Source organism: Macaca mulatta, chromosome 13 (assembly GCF_049350105.2).
Source record: "Macaca mulatta isolate MMU2019108-1 chromosome 13, T2T-MMU8v2.0, whole genome shotgun sequence".
Lineage (NCBI taxonomy): Eukaryota > Metazoa > Chordata > Mammalia > Primates > Cercopithecidae > Macaca > Macaca mulatta.
In genome coordinates this window covers 39,708,147-39,725,229 of record NC_133418.1, presented here as the reverse complement: position 1 = coordinate 39,725,229, position 17,083 = coordinate 39,708,147, and the positions used below count along the sequence as shown (strand labels likewise).

At 37.6% G+C, this 17,083-nt stretch overlaps 1 protein-coding gene across 1 annotated transcript in view; it reads left to right on the top strand.

The window, feature by feature from the left end:
* DNAH6 (dynein axonemal heavy chain 6) overlaps positions 1-17,083 on the top strand; it is a 381,338-nt gene that overhangs the window by 246,484 nt on the left and 117,771 nt on the right. The window contains exons 46-53 of the mRNA XM_015112750.3: positions 4,222-4,453; positions 7,543-7,695; positions 9,558-9,698; positions 11,087-11,329; positions 13,370-13,537; positions 14,042-14,277; positions 15,461-15,722; positions 16,871-16,994. Of these exons, the coding sequence (XP_014968236.2) occupies positions 4,222-4,453; positions 7,543-7,695; positions 9,558-9,698; positions 11,087-11,329; positions 13,370-13,537; positions 14,042-14,277; positions 15,461-15,722; positions 16,871-16,994 (1,559 nt within the window). The remainder of the gene's footprint in view (positions 1-4,221; positions 4,454-7,542; positions 7,696-9,557; positions 9,699-11,086; positions 11,330-13,369; positions 13,538-14,041; positions 14,278-15,460; positions 15,723-16,870; positions 16,995-17,083) is intronic.

Below are 17,083 nucleotides of genomic sequence, written 5' to 3'. Positions count from 1 at the left end.
TCCAGTCTTCACATTCTGAGCACTTTATAATTTTTCAATGTTCTACTTAAAATGCAGCATCCAGATTTGATATCATATTCTGTGGAATAAGTACAGTAAAATACAGTGAGAGTAGGATTTCCCGTGGTCTATTGCTGCAGCAGGATTTTCATGGCTTTGGTTTTTTTCCTGTGTCAACTGCATTTTACCATTGGTCCTTGTTAATACTGACAATTAAATCCCTAGGATTTTTTTCACATAAACCATAAGCAAATAAAGTCTTCACCTGTTGCATATTTCATCTCTTTAATTAGCCCTAATTCAAGATTTGTGTTTGTCACAGCTTAAGTGTTATAACATAGGTCGTTTGTCATTGGCTTGTCCAGATGCCACTTGCTTCCCCTCTGTCCCCCTGGCAGCATACCCACATGCTATCCCCTAACAACTTTTATTCCCATCGCTTAGGCAAGCCCTAAGCCTACAAGGAAAAAAATAATGGAAGCATTTTGGTCTGAGAAACTTCCTGGAGAATAGACCAGACCATAGGCAAAGTTGGCTTAATTCTATTTATAATCTTTCTTACTTTTGTGAAAGAGAATTACCAGGCCCCTCAAGGTTTGCTTAAAATATTATAGCAGGAAATTAAAAACCATTTGTAGAATGGTGAAGATTTGGTTTTCAGATGCACAAAGGACTGCCATGTAAATAATGATGTAGACTGTCCTCTTTTATTCAAGAGAGGATCAGTAAGGAATCAGAGAAAACATATTTCTGCTTGTAAGAGCGATCAAACACCTAATACTGATTGGCAATGGAAAGGACTTTGTTATGAAAGTGAGTTATGGATTAATTACTAAATACTCAGTAATTTAGCACATACTACATTTCCATTTGTTGGTGACATTTTAGTTTTTGACTTTTTAACGCGGGGTAAGTAAAAGTCTTGTAACTCAGGGGGGAAAATTTTGCTTCAGAGCTTGTACTTTCAAAGAGCAAATGCACCAGGCAGTTTCTGCCCATTGTGTGCCCCCAAAGTTGTCACCACGCTCCAAGGATAGTAGAACAAATCTATTAGTATTTAAGCCACTAATTAGGAGAACCATCTCTTGCCTGCTACGTGAGAGAAAATGTAACTTACCTACTAAATTAGAGAATTCTTACTAGGGGAAGTTTTCAATCCATTTATAAGTAAATTGCCAGAAAAAAAAAGTAATACTACAAAGCAGAACGGACAAGTAATTTGTTTCCAGTAGTTTCTGATAGAAATAATCAAACTACTATTAATAATAATATACATGAAATAAGGAAAGAGTGACATATAAAGTGCAAGATTTTTATCATATTCAACATTTCATCAACTGTAGGACACTTGTACATTATGGGAAAAATAAGAAAACATTATTATCTATTCATTCTGCCCTCAATTTTATACTCGCCTGGGCAGCTGAAGGGAAATAAGCAAACAGACATCTGATGTGTCTCTCAGTAGATATGTACTGTGGCAGACACATAGCAATCACAATGGTGCTATGGGTCTTCGTTGTCCCAGTAGAGGAGTTGGCCAAAAGTTCTGGGGAAGAGGTTGACAAACTGCTTTGGTAAAGGGCCAGATAGAAAATATTTCAGGCTCTGCAGATCATACTGCAGCTACTCAACCCTGCTGTCATAATGCATAAGCAGCCACAGACAGTAAGTGAATGAATGAGCTTGGCTATGTTTCAACAAACTTTATTTATAGACACTAATATTTGAATTTCAAAGGATTTTCACATATCATGAAATATTACTCCTTTTTTAATAATTTAAGTTCTAGGGTACATGTGCACAATGTGCAGGTTTGTTACATATGCATACATGTGCCATGTTGGTGTGCTGCACCCATTAACTCGTCATTTACGTTAGGTATATCTCCTAATGCTATCCCTCCCCCATCCCCCAACCCCACGACAGGCCCAGGTATGTGATGTTCCCCACCCTGTGTCCAAGTGTTCTCATTGTTCAATTCCCACGTATGAGTGAGAACATGTGGTGTTTACTCTTTAAAAATTGTTTTCAACCATTAAAAAAAATCTAAAAACCATTCTTAGCTCATGGGTCATTTAAAAAACCACATGTTTAAGGGGCAAGATTTGGCCCGCAGGCCATAGTTTGCTGACCCTGGTTTTAGACAAAGCCGTCTTACCTAGTCACTCAAGGTATGGAAAAAGTGGACCTGTCTGAGGAGTAGGAGAGGGTGTACAGGTGGAGGAAACAAATTTCAGTTTGATTCTTATTTCAGAAGATCCTAAATAATGACTGGGAGTCTGTGCCTTGTCCTGGAGGAAGACTTTTTAAATAAGTCCTCGTAGACTCCCTGTTCTGTTCTTACACTACATAGCTCCTATCTCCTGCCACCAAAGATGACGTGTACAGTAACTAACTGTTACAGTCTCTAGAAGTTGGTTACTTGAACGTAGAATTGATGGAGCACCCGCCAAATGCTATGCACTGTTCTCACAGAGAAATGGACAGCATCCAGGCCCCCATGATGGAGTTTATATGTGGGAAAGAGTTAGCAATGTTTTTCTCTCATGAGTTACAGTGACCATGTGATGTTTTCATAATCAAAAAATAATAAAGTCACTATAATTTTAAAATATTTGAACATTGTTTTCTTCAATTATCAGCAATATAAATAATCTACATAGATTAGATAGATAGATGATAGATAGATAGATAGATAGATAGATAGATAGATAGATAGACAGACAGATAGATAGATGGATAATTTGCCAGAATAAGGAAGGGGAAGAAGAGGAAAACTAATTAAACCTGCTTTTACATTTCTCCCATGATTTCTAGATTTTAGACAATGGTAATAAGTTTTAAATTATGTTTATATTTTGTGTCTTCCTAAGAAGAATTTATTGACATTATCACCCCCTTTTCTATCATCTTAACAACAATGTATAGAATTGATTCTCATACATACTGGTCACCTTTATACTGATATCCCTTCCCCCTTCCCAGGTTTTTAAATTTCATTCATACTTCTGTATATCTTCAAGGAATCTTTTAGGGAGGCTCTGCAGATTATTTACTCTCTGAGCCATAACATGGTATTTTTCTCCCTCTAACCACTGTCTTGTAAAATGTCATCTTGTTGATAGATGCCTAAAGCCAGCCTGAAATTATTTGTTCCTTTGGGGATAATCCATTATTCTGCATTAGATAATCATCAACTTTTCAGTTATGTTTAAAACATAGATTTCTACTATAAAATTTCTACATGTAAATTACTTATAGATCTCCTAGGAAATATTTAGTGTTTTCTCTCTCCTCTAGTTTTCTTTCTTGATCTTTGGGGCTGTGGGTTCAGCCCCAGTGGTTTCTTCTATCATATCAGTCACCATTGCCTCAATTCTATTCCTTCTTCTCATTCCTGTAATTTCTATGATGTGGCCTCTGGGATTCCATTTGTTTCTCCTAGATTTGCCCTCCTTATCTTCCATTTTCTCTCCCATTATTTTAAGATCGCTATCTTTTTTCTGAGTTCTGGGTATATTCCTGGCGTTTGACCTCTACTTTTCCTGTTCAACTCTCCACGGTATTCTATTTGTGAGACTCATCACCTTCCACTCAGGTTTTCAGTTTAGTGGATTTTCCATCTCTACTCAACTTTTCCTAAATTTTCAAGGGGAGGGTTTACTCCTTTTTGAGCACTCTCTCTCTCTAGTATCATCATTGCAGTGCTTTTCAAAATTCATATTAACATGAATCAGAAACTTTCTAAAATTTTGTTGGCATCCTGCAGTAAATCCATTTCAAGGTGTTCTGTTGATCTCTCCTTCTGCACTATGGTGTCTTTTTCTAGGTTTAGTGATTTTTTCTGCTTGCTCATTCTTATAAATGGAAACCTGGGCTTACCAATTGACAATATAAGTTGTGGCCTAGATCGAGTAGGGTCTCCAACAAAGTCCTTCAGACTTCAGGGAAAAGAGATTGTACTTTATTGTAAATTTGTATGACTAGGGCCGAGACCCAACAGCCTGTTAGGAATGGGGGAAAGGACGAAAAAGAGAAAAGCCAAGCAGTGCTGCTCACCAAACCCCGGCCTCAGATGCAGCCTGCTCTTCCCTTGCAGCATCCTGTCCCGGGAGGAGGCTCCACTGGCTACCAGCCTTCGGCTCTGGGGCAGGCTCTCCGAGCAGGAGCCATGTCTGTGAACTTGAAATAAACCTTTCTCTGCTCTGATGTTTGCAGGATTGCTCGGATGATACGTCAAGAAAGAGGCAATGCCCTGCTTGTCGGAGTAGGAGGCACAGGAAAGCAGTCACTCACGAGACTTGCAGCTCATATATGCGGTTACAAATGTTTACAGATTGAACTCAGCCGGGGATATAATTATGATAGTTTTCATGAAGACCTGAGGAAGTTGTACAAAATGGCTGGTGTAGAAGACAAGAATATGGTTTTCCTTTTCACTGACACCCAGGTGTGTGTTTGAATAGCCCATGGGTAAGAACAGGAAATGTATGGGTGTTACAATCGGGTGTGTGCTTTGAACAGTTTGTAGGATGAAGTTCAAGGGATTGCTCCCTTTGATAACACATTTCCCGCAGCTTGTAAAAGACTTTTATAATGCATTTTTATTTATTTTACCAAATATTGTTTCCCTTCTTTAAATTCTTAGTAATTAAATTTGATCAAAGGTCAAGGAAGTAAGTTTTTAACTTTTCTTTGAGGGAAACGGCAAAGATAACAGAAGGTAATAAACTGTATAAACGTGCATATAAGAAAATAATTTACCAAAAATTCCATTAGGGAAACATGCCTTTACCTACAGAAAGGAAAAAGGAAGGGCTATCTTCTGGGTTAAATTACCTTTAAAATTGAAGTAGGATTACATCTATTCTATGACAGCTAATTTAACTGATCTCGAATTAATTCTATAGCAGAGGACTTTCTACATTGATTATTCTTGGATATTTTCTCTTTAGAGAAAATAAACTTGTCTAGAAATTAGCCAAGGAATAAAAACGTGATAGATTCGATGCATACCTTTTTTAAAAAAATATTGTAAGCAGAATTAAATACAAACAAATAATTGGAAATCTATTTTTAATATCTATGACATGCAATGAGTTTGTATCCTATTATAAAAATACTTATTACAAATGAAAAAGGAAAAGTCAAGCATATCTGTAGAAGAAATAGAAAAAATGTGGTAGAATGTGAATACACAGTTCCAGAAAACAAAGGCCTTTAAACACCTGAAAAATTGTCAACCTCACCATTAATGAAGGAAATTATAATAAATAAAAATGTCAGTGAGTTGGCCTTGCAAGTTGATAAAGGTTAAAAATCATAATATACAGTAATATACAGTGTTGGCAGAGGTGTGGGAATAATAGGCCTGTTTATTCTTCACTGGGAGATCATAAATTAGCAAAATCTTTCTGGAAAGTAGTTGGCAATATGTAGGTAAAGCCTTTACTTTTCTTTTACATTATAATCAAAGCTACATACAGTTGCACGTATGAGGATATCTACTGTAATGTTTTAAAATAATAACCTGAGAGAGTATTAATGTCCACTGAGAGAAGGTCGTATACATAATATCTGTTATAACCATATACTAGAGCACTATGTAAAAACTTTAAAATTATAGAAACATACAAATTTTAATGTATATCTAGACATGTATGCCCCATGTACAAAGAGAAAACATTTGAATCATGGGATTGTGAGTGATTTTTATTTTCTTAGTTTTGCTTATCTGTAGTTTCTAATTATCCTAAAATTAAGATATTTCTGATAGTGTTTTTAACATTGCTTTAAAAAATCAAACAAGTTATGTAAAAAGTCTCCAAGTATTAAAGCTCCAAAGATCAAATCATATTGTGTTGCTTCTCTTTAGACAAAAAGTTATTGCATTCTGTTGAAAGCCCCAATCAATCTCAAATGTTCTGCAGTAATGAAGAGTAAACGTAACCACAAAAATAAAAGTGCATGTGTCTATACATGAACATACATATATATACAAAACATTATAAATGTGAGAAGAAATTGAGAGAAACAAGATGTTAAAAATAGAGTTTAATTGGTTGTAACTAACAAATACAAAGTAGAAATAAGTATGATTAGATATTTTGCCTAATATAATTTCTAAGCTACAATTAATAGCTATATACTATATTTCATATTTTACAGAGAAAGCAAATATTTTCTAATACTACTGAATGTTTACAAAACTTAATCACATACTAGATTTAAAGAAATTTTTATTAAATTGTGAAAAGCATAAGCTGTACTCATTCTTTGCCCATGCTTTAATCAAAGGAGAAATTAATGATGTGTCTTAGGACTTTAAAATATTCATATAAAAATCAAGAAAGTCAAAATCTCTTAGAGACTAAGGAAAATGAACTTAATATAAATAAAAATCTATGGAATGCAACCCAACAGTTCTCAAATTTACATTTATAGATCTGAATCAAAAATTAGAAGCTACACAAATTAGTTCACTTAAAACTTTAGGAGGGAAAAATGTCACAAGACACATAAGAAAATGAAACAAGATAAAAGCAGAAGTAAATTAGAACACAGAAAACTACTGTTTATTCTTGGGGAAAATTGACAGACACAACTATACCAAGTTCATTAAGAAAAACAAAAAGTTTCAAATGAAGAAAATAAAATAACAGATATCTTGTCATAGTTAAATGTATAGTACTCAAACTTCTATATAACTAAAAAGCTAGCTGAAATAAAGGGTGAGAGATTACTTTTAAATATGCATCAATGTTGAGAGACAAAAAGTCTATTTCAAAATATGTAAATTACTCATACAAATTTGAAAGAAAACTCCAAGATGCAGATGGTTGCAAAGTTTAGGTCAATTTTTTAATGGACAGTAATAAATATGGGATAATATCTTCCCTTGCCAATAATCAAAAACATCCAAACTAAATTCTCCAAAAGAAAGCATTTATTATACGTTCCAAATTAACAAAAATAAATGTTAAAAATCAATGAAGTCACACTTGAATTGAATGAGAAATAGTAAAATCTTCAAAATCCAGAAAATATTTATGCATTTAATTGGTAATCTCACTCCTGGGAATTTGTTTCAAGAAAATAATCCAACTAAGAAGAAAAGCTATATGCCTAAAATTGTTCTTATAAACAAGAGTGTAAGCTATCTCTGTCCATGTAAATGTATAGTGCATCAGCTCAAAGGTGCATTCTGCTTCTATATTTGTGATAAATATGATGAGTACATTACAGAACTATGGGTTAGTATTAATGATAATATGGTAACTGAAGGGGGCAGAATATAAAATACTTGCACATATGACTTGACCCAGGTAAAATGGGAATGCCTGCTAAGAAACAAAACACAAAGGAAAAATGAAAAATCAGTGCACTTGCTATGTTAGAACTTCAGGGTTCCATGTAATTTTTAAGATTATATTCTCTCAAAGATACAATCAATTCCTGTGAATTTTAGAATAAATATTTGCTTAGTAATAAATGGAAAATGATTGAGCAAGTTGTAATGATCACTGCCTTCTTCTACAGATTGTAGTGGAGGAGTTCCTAGAAGATATAAATAACATCCTAAACTCAGGTGAAGTGCCTAATTTATTTGAAAAGGATGAACTGGAGCAGGTTTTAGCGGCCACCAGACCAAGAGCAAAAGAAGTAGGAATTTCCGAGGGGAATAGAGATGAGGTAGGACGTGCCAGAGTAGTTATGTGGCTTTATCACAAAAAGATTTCTTCACCTTTTATTTAACCATTCACTGATCCATGAATAGAATATTTTTCAATGTAATTGGTTTCCTTTGTGTTCTATGTATTTTATTTTCGGTGTTTAAAGCATTGATGCACCAGACTTCCAGAAAGTTCTGTGGGAAGCAGAAAACAGAAATCCCACTGCCCCACGGAGGTCATAGTCTTGTCCAAACTGGCTAGCCTCTCTTATTCCTCTTTAAGCACCAGTTTATTCCACACACTGCAGCATCCTCCTGTGGAGGGCTGAAGGCTTAGGTCTAGTATTGTTGATGCCCTTGCCTAGCAGCAATGTTACAACACAACAAAGCAGGAATGTGTTTTCTCTCACTCTCTCGGGAACAGTGTGGCTGCTGTACGCTGCCATTCTCCAACACCATGCTAGATCCCATACACCGATACTTGCTCACCCCAGCTTTTTTCCTGGTTTCTGCACCTTCTTTAACTTTCTGGCTGTTCTTTCCTATATCTTTACTGTTTCCCTTTGTGAGAATTGTCTCTCCTGCTAGGTCGGAGATTATAGGTACAGATGCAAGTCTACTTCTGCTAATGTAAGCAGGAAGGGATTTATTAAAGGGATACAGAATCATTGGAAGGGCCAAAGAAAGAAACTCCAGACTGAACTCCTTGGAATGAATATAAAATGTACACTGTAGAAGTCAATGGTCAAGGTGGTAGCCGCCTCTGCCACAACCATTCCTGCTGAAGCAGGGAGCCACTAAACCAGTCAGTGTGCCTCCGTGTCAACCGTCAGCTCCAGAGCCATGTGTCCTCCATCACATCAGGAAGCAGCTGAAATCAGGAGCCACTTCCAGAGATAATAGCTCCAGGATAGTTCCTCAGAGAGCTAAGAATTAAACTACCATTTGATCCAGCAATCCCATTACTGGTATATACCCAAAGGAAAATAAATCATTCTACCAAAAAGACATATGCACCTGTATGTTCACTGCAGCACTATTCACAACAGCAAAGACATGGAACCAACTCAGGTGCCCATCAATGATGGATTAGATAAAGAAAATGTGACAGGTGTACACCATGGAAAACTACATGGCCATAAAAAAGATTGAAATCGTGTCCTTTACAGTAACATGGATGCAGCTGGAGGTCATTATCATAAGCAAATAGTGCAGAAACAGAAAACCAAATACCACCTGTTCCCACTTACAGCTAAACATTGGGTAACATGGACATAAAGATGGGAACAATAGATGCCGCAGAATAAAAGAGCAGGGAGGGAGAGAGGGATGAAAGGGTTGAAAACCTACCTATTGAGTACTGTGCTTACTTCCTGGGTGACAAGATCAGTCACACTCCAAACCCCAGAATCATTCATTATACCTTTATAACAAACCTGCACATGTACCCCCAGAATCTAAAATAAAAGTTGAAAAAGAAAAAAAAAACTCCCATACTATGCGACTTCTGCCAGACTCTGCACTTATAAAACCTGATGCTGTGCAGCACCCTGGCCCTCTCTCCCAGTTGTCCTCTGCCCCACAGCAAAACCTTGTATGAATGGCCCTTTATTCAAATGATCTCCTCAAGTACACGGGTGAAAGGGACCTAAATCACATCCAGAACCCTAGCTGCGATGGAGTTTGCTAAATGACATTTTTAATCTTTCCAGACTGTGTGAGAGAAAGAGGTTGGAGTGAATGTTGAATAAGAAAATTTACATATCTATTATACTGACATTTTATATTTGATATTGGGAGCCTCAGATGCATTAGCCAACACTTATTTTCATTGTTGCTTAGTCATTATTTTAAACTGAAAAAATATCTTTCTTTTTGTCAGGTGTTTCAATACTTTATCAGCAGAGTGCGTCAGAAGCTGCACATTGTCCTCTGCATGAGCCCAGTTGGGGAGGCCTTTCGGTCCCGGTGCAGGATGTTTCCATCACTTGTGAACTGCTGCACCATTGACTGGTTTGTGCAGGTTGGTGACATCCCGGGATATCTGTTTGAGAAGTTGGACTTGCTTGACTTTAAAGGGGTTAACACATTGTCCAAGAGTAACTCGTGGGTACTTGTATTAGCTTTAAAGACTACTAGGAATTTATTCATGTAGGGAATGACCGTGGCAATCATAGAACAAAGACAAAACAGAATTTGTAAAGGAAGAGGAGACCATTGAATTTAGCAATGTGGAAGTTATCAGCGATCTTGACAAAATCTGTTTCAATGGACGGTGGGGGAAAGGGTTCAAGAGAGAAGAGGGGAGAGAAATCTGAGTCAATGATTACAGGCAACACTTTCGAGTTTTGCCCCAAAGGAAAGCAGAGAGATGGGGCAAGAACTAGGGGACATGTGAGGTCAAGAGAGAAGTATTTTTAAATGTGAAACACAAGTGGCATGCATGTGTGCTGATGTAAATGATCCAGAAAAGATAAATATATTGATGATGCAGCATACCGTGTTAAGCACTGTGGGACCAGTGACCTTGATTAAGCAAGAAGGGATAAGAATGAGTCCTCAAAGAAGGGGCTGACTTGGTCAGGGAGCATCCACAGCCTACCCCTGAGTAACAGGTGGGGAGGCAAAATATATGAGCACAGATGCAGGTAGTGGGAAGATGTGGGGATAAGAGCTCATTGAAGTTCTGTTTTCATTGCTGTTATTTTTTAGTGATATGGGTAGTGAGGTCATCAGCTGAGAGTGAAGAAGAAAGACTAAGTGTCAGCAGTTTAAGGAAGTAGAATCAGGTGTGAAATACTCAGGAGAGCACAAAACTGATATATTAAAAAAAGGTAGAAGCATTTCTGGGCTGCACTAAGAGCTAATAATCATAAATTTAAAGTGATACTAATCGGCAAGGTTGTGCATTTTTCTCTAGCCATGCTCAGCTGCACAGTTGCAGGCATGGAGTAAGAGAGTTGCATTTGACCAATGCTCAGGTGAGTTCAAAGAAGCAAGAGAGGAGCAAAGGAGTTGAGGTGTGCAGGACAGTAATTATAATGATGGACGTGAGGTCCCAACTATGTAACAAACGGAGTGAGAGCATAAGGTCCCTATAACATATGTGCTTTATTTATGGAATTCTAGAAACACCCAATCATTAATTCATTCAGTCAACAAATATTTATTGAACAACTTCTGTGTGCATGATACTGTGGAGACATACTGGTCAGTAAATGCAGACCCAGGCACCCCTCAAATGGACAGAGCCCTTCAGTTCATTAAGCACCATGGACATGAGTAGGAGTTAACTAGGTGAAGAGGGGACTGGGCAAGGAGGAATTCCTGAGAAATATGTTTTTCTTGGTATTGAACTGTATGTTATTGAAATGACACAATAGATTTTCTAGATTTTTCCTTGATTCACAGTGGCCCAGAGAAGCACTTCTTTCTGTGTCAAAGACATTTTTCTCACAAGTCGATACTGGAAATGAGGACCTGAAAGAAAAGCTTCCCTTGATGTGTGTGAACGTTCACCTGAGTGTCTCCAGCATGGCAGAGCGCTATTACAATGAGCTGCGCAGGCGGTACTACACAACACCCACCTCCTACCTGGAGCTCATCAATCTTTACCTATCTATGCTGTCTGAAAAAAGGAGGCAGATTATTTCAGTAGGTTCAATATTGTCCATGAAAATATTGTTTTGCTTGAACTCAGAACTTTTGAGAATGCGTGGAAACTCTATGCACTGTCTTACCTGTCAGGGCCCTGTATTAGTCCATTCTCACACTAGTATAAAGAAATACCTGAGACTGGGTAATTTATAAGAAAAGAGATGTAATTGGCTCACAGTTCTGCAGGTTGTACAGGAAGCATAATGCTGGCATCTGCTCAGCTTTTGGGGAGGCCTCGGGAAACTTTCAATCATGGCAGAAGGCGAAGAGGAAACAGGCACATTTTATGTGGCAAGAGCAGTAGCAAGAGAGAGAGGGGGGTGGTGCCACAAACTTTTAAACAACCAGATCTCACAAGAACTCACTATCATGATGACAGCACCAAAGGGGGGATGTTGGTAAACCATGAGAAACTGCCCCCATGATCCAATTACCTCCCACCAGGCCCCACCTCCAGCATTGGAGATTACATTTCAACATAAGATTTGGGTGGGGACAGAGATCCAAACCATATCAGGCCCTCTCCATCCTGACATGTGCCCCTGACAACCTAAAATATGACCAAAAAGTGTTTCCTGCTGTCGGTCTGAGGGCCTTCTCCTTTCTCAAGAATTTTATATATATATATATTCCTTCTGTCATTTATGCAAGTATCCTTACTCAGTAGAATGATATGGGCATCACAAGACCATCAAAGTTATGCAGTGAACTTGTCATCTCTGTGGTATTTAATACAGAGGAAAACATTTTGTTAAGCAATACAGATGGTGTTTTAAAGAACATGTGCCAGTGGTATCAGTCAAACTATGTACAGCCTATGTTCTGCCTCTGGCTGTGCAACTTTGAGCACATTAGTCATTTCTCTAAGCCTTAGTAGAAAATAAGGCTAAAAGAAAATCTGTATCTACCTGTTGGCTTGTCGTGGAATTTAAGACACTGTTAGTGAATTCCTGAAACAGTGATCTGACACATATAAAGTGCTCAGAAAATAAAAGCTGCCATCATCATCATCATCAGGATATTAATACGACCTACAATTTTCTACATTTTAAACACACTAAAAAGGGAAGCACTTACAATATAGATATTTAAATTTTTTGGAGGATTTTTACCTGGTAAAATGCCTGCCTTGTGAAATAACTTGACCAATATTTTTGAAATCTGCCCATTTTAACCAAGCATTCTTTTTTTTTTTTTTTTTTGAAATGGAGTCTCGCTCTGTCGCCCAGGCTGAAGTGCAGTGGCACTATCTCAGCTCACTGCAACCTCCGCCTCCTGGGTTTGTGCCATTCTCCTGCCTCAGCCTTCCAAGTAGCTGGGACTATAGGCACCCGCCACCACGCCCGGCTAATTTTTGGTATTTTTAGTAGAGACGGGGTTTCGCCATAGCCAGGATGGTCTTCATCTCCTGACCTTGTGATCCGCCCACCTCGACCTCCCAAAGTGCTGGGATTACAGGCGTGAGCCACTGCGGCTGGCCATGAGCCAAGCTTTCTGACTCACTTTCGAAAAACAGTTCTTCCCAGGTGTTTCCTTTACCAGATGCCACCCCTTTGATCATGGTCAAGAGTTTTCTACCACAGGGAAGTGGGTTCATATCCAGCAGCCAGAGCTAGACCCTCTGGACCTCATCTCCCTAGGGGTCCTCAGCCCTGCTGGCCAGAGCAAACAAGCTCCCAGAGCTGCAACCTCCAGGGATTCACATCTGGACCTGTTCCTCACTCATTCAACATGCTACCACGGGGAATAAAAACAGTACCATGTGGTCCTCACTGTCAGTGAGCCACAGCCCAGTGACATCCCACTGCTGTGGCCAGAGGGCATGGATCCAAACAACTGTGATGAAGTCATGGCCATTTCTAGAGTTCCATTACCTGAACATTTCCCAGTTTGTAATATGTTCACAACCTGAATTATTACAAACTGATTTACCAATTCTGTAGATGTAAAAGTCTAATACATGAGTAATATGTGTTCGATACCAGTAAACTTAGAGTTATAATACTCATTATAATAGAAATTTTCATTGTCACTTAGGCACGAGATCGGGTGAAGAATGGTCTCACCAAGCTACTAGAAACAAACGTACTAGTAGATAAAATGAAATTAGATCTTTCAGCTTTAGAACCTGTACTTTTAATAAAATCACAAGATGTTGAAGCCCTGATGGAAAAATTGGCAGTGGATCAAGAAAGTGCCGATCAGGTATGCTGCAGTTCCTGAGAATGTGGAAAAGGCTTCAGTCAGCAACTGATCACTTATACACAGTGAGACACGATTGGATTTTTAATTATATATGTTATTAAAATAATTAAGTGATAGATTTAGCAAAGTTTTTTTTTTTTTTTTTTAGCAATTAGAAATGCTTTTAAGTTGTAAACAATCTCCCTTTACTAAATCAGTTTGGCTCTGTCCCCAAGAATTGATGCAGCCCAACGAATGGGATAGAGAATTGTGAGAAAAGCACCACCTACAAATGTAAAGCAACTGTGTCTCTCCTAAGATGGAACTGTTTGTTGTAAGTTTATATTCATTATGCTATTGGCATGGCATACATGGACAAAGGAGAGCATAAAATGCAATCTAGCTAATAGCCTTTCATCATTACTCTAATCCAAAGGGCAAATATGATTCATTATTATTGGCTTTGTTTTAAACATTAAAATTCAAATAATGAGGCCACTTAAGCAGTCATGTCTCAATGGTTAGGTCCGTAACACTGTGCAGGAGGACGAAGCAACAGCAAAAGTCAAAGCTGAAGAAACCCAAGCAATAGCTGATGATGCTCAAAGAGATCTTGACGAGGCACTACCTGCACTGGATGCTGCCAACAAAGCACTGGATTCCTTAGATAAGGCAGATATATCTGAAATCAGAGTTTTTACAAAGCCCCCAGATTTGGTCATGACAGTAATGGAAGCAATCTCCATTCTCTTGAATGCCAAGTGAGTAATTCAGAATCACGTATTGCCATGATACCTGGTAAGAGTTCTTTACTGTTTTCCTCTATGGTAATTTATATATTCATTCCCTTCTCAACCTTCTCATTGCTTCAACTGATCATTCAACAAATTGATTCAAGGAACATTTTCTTCCCCAACATCTATTTTGTACTAGATGGTGGAAGATATGTTTTTCTCTACAAGATATACACAGGCTAGTGGGAAGTAGACATGAAAACTAATAATTTCATTATAACGTGAGAGTTGTATAGTATTGGGAGTGCTGAGCAAACAGTGCCTAAGTCCAGCTGGGAATGTGCAAGCAGGTTTCTTGGAAAACAATGCTCAGTTGGATAGCGGGACCGTAGGCAAGCTCAGGAGTGAGTTTTGATGTTCTTGGAATGGGATGGGGCTGGGCAGGAGACCAGTGATTACATCATGAAAGGTCTTGAATACTGCACTAAACACTTCAGTTTTCATCTTGGAGATACGTAGTTTTCAAACTTTCTTTAGCAATACAAACATTTTTTCAATAAAATTATGTTGTAATGAACCTTTCTATGTAAAACTGGGCAAAGGGCTCAGAGCACCACAGCACCACCAGGCCTCCAGGAGACAGGGTGGAGAAGTTCCCACTAACCTTAAACTGGTACTTCGGTAGGGCCCAGGGAGCTCTGCAGAGCACAGAGAGAGAGCTGTGGGCAGAAGGGACTGAGAATCGTTGAACATTTTTTATCTAATCAGATTTTCATGGTAGAAAGATCAATCTGGCAAAAGTTCAGAAGAGCAAAGTTCAAAGAGACATAAAGCCCAGTTAGAAACCAATTGCAGTGTCCTGGCAGGTGATTTTAAGGGTGGGAACTATGATAAAGGAGGTAAAATGTGAGTGCCTGCAGCATTTTAAAAATAAAACTATTGTTTCTATAATGCCTTACATTTGTAAAACTATGATTTTGTAATTCTTTCTCTACCAAAGCTGGGTTGCATGCAACCTTAGTCACCCATTTTCTTTTCGCCCCATGAATTAATTGTGGTTCACCTAACTACCAATTACTAGAATTACAGTACCAAGATTAAAATTACCAGCTTATTGAGATAATATCATAATGTTCTCAAAGAAATACATTTCTTTTGTTCTTATATTGCTTCATTTCAGTGCTATTAATATATCATGTCTGTCTTTCAGGCCTGATTGGGCATCAGCAAAGCAACTTCTTGGTGACTCTAACTTTCTAAAAAGGCTTTTAGAATATGATAAGGAGAACATAAAGCCTCAGATATTGGCAAAGCTTCAAAAGTATATTAATAATCCTGATTTTGTGCCTGAAAAAGTGGAGAAAGTGTCCAAAGCATGTAAATCTATGTGCATGTGGGTAAGAGCTATGGATTTGTACTCTCGAGTGGTCAAGGTCGTTGAACCAAAAAGACAAAAGCTCCGTGCTGCACAGGTACATTTTCTGTATTGTGATATTTTATAGAATTGAAGACCATGATCGCCAATCATTCAAGTTCTCTGTATAATGTTACTATGGTCTTACGCAATATAGACAGTGACAAAACTCTTGGAAATTAGCTTTTGTTTTAAACAAGAGCTGGCAATTGTTTTTCAGAAATTGCCTCTGAAATCAGCCTTCTTTCAGCATAGGAGGAACATGAGTTCCTCAGTATATTCATCTGAAAAAAAAGGAATTAATCTATTATTTTTAAGATACTTTTTAGCTCAAGCATCTGATGGTCTGTATTTCCGTTTGCTAAATACTTCCATGCTTGATGGTGTCATCTGAGGTTTTAGAACCAGCTTAACCCTGTCATTGGATGTGAGGCCCTTCATCTTCCCAAGAAGAAAAAAGAATGATCATTTAGTGGAGCAGCTTACTGAAAGAACTATGGCTATAGAGCAGGGGTTGGCAAACTTTTTCTATAAAGACCCAAAGAACCAATATTTTATGCATTGCAGACTATCTGGTCTCTGCGGCAAGCACTCAGCTCTGCTGTTGCAGCACAGAGAGAGTCGTTGACAATACATAGATAAATAAGCGTGATTATGTTCCAATATAACTTTATTTATTGACACTAGAGTTCAAATTTCATGCAATTATCACAGTTCATTAAATATTATTCTTTTAAAGAGTTTTTCTAATTATTTAAAAATGTAAAAACCATTCTTAGCTTGCAGACTGTACAAAAACAGGCAGCAGGCTAGATTTGACCTGCAGGCCATAGTTTGCAGATCTCTGATGTGGAGAACTAGTTAGGAAATATTAGTTTCCACTATGGCATGAATATTTAATTTGTTGCATCATTTAAAATTAATAATCCATTATGATACCTAATTCATCCCAAATGCTCAGTATACCTGTTTCTCTATTGTGATTTATTTTGTTGGGCTTTATTATTGATTTTGTTTTGTTTCATTTACTTCTGTTCTTGTATTTTACTCTAATTTATATTTGTTTTAACTTTATATATCACATCAAAGTCTTTTTGGACATGAAAAGAGGAACATATATAAAAATTTTTTTAGATCTGTATTATTAATGGGCAAATTCAGCTTTCTTTTTGGGCCTGTTCTTAAACAGTTGCTTGATTTTATTAGGCTGAACTTGACATTACCATGGCTACCCTGAGAGAAAAGCAAGCATTACTAAGACTAGTAGAAGATCAAATACAGGCCTTACAAGATGAATATGACAAAGGTGTAAATGAAAAAGAAAGCCTGGGTAAGTAACTCATAAAATTTACATTGGCCAGGAAACGCCTGATTTTCAGAAGTAGGAAGACGTTTTTGGGAATCAGGTTTTAGCTTTTA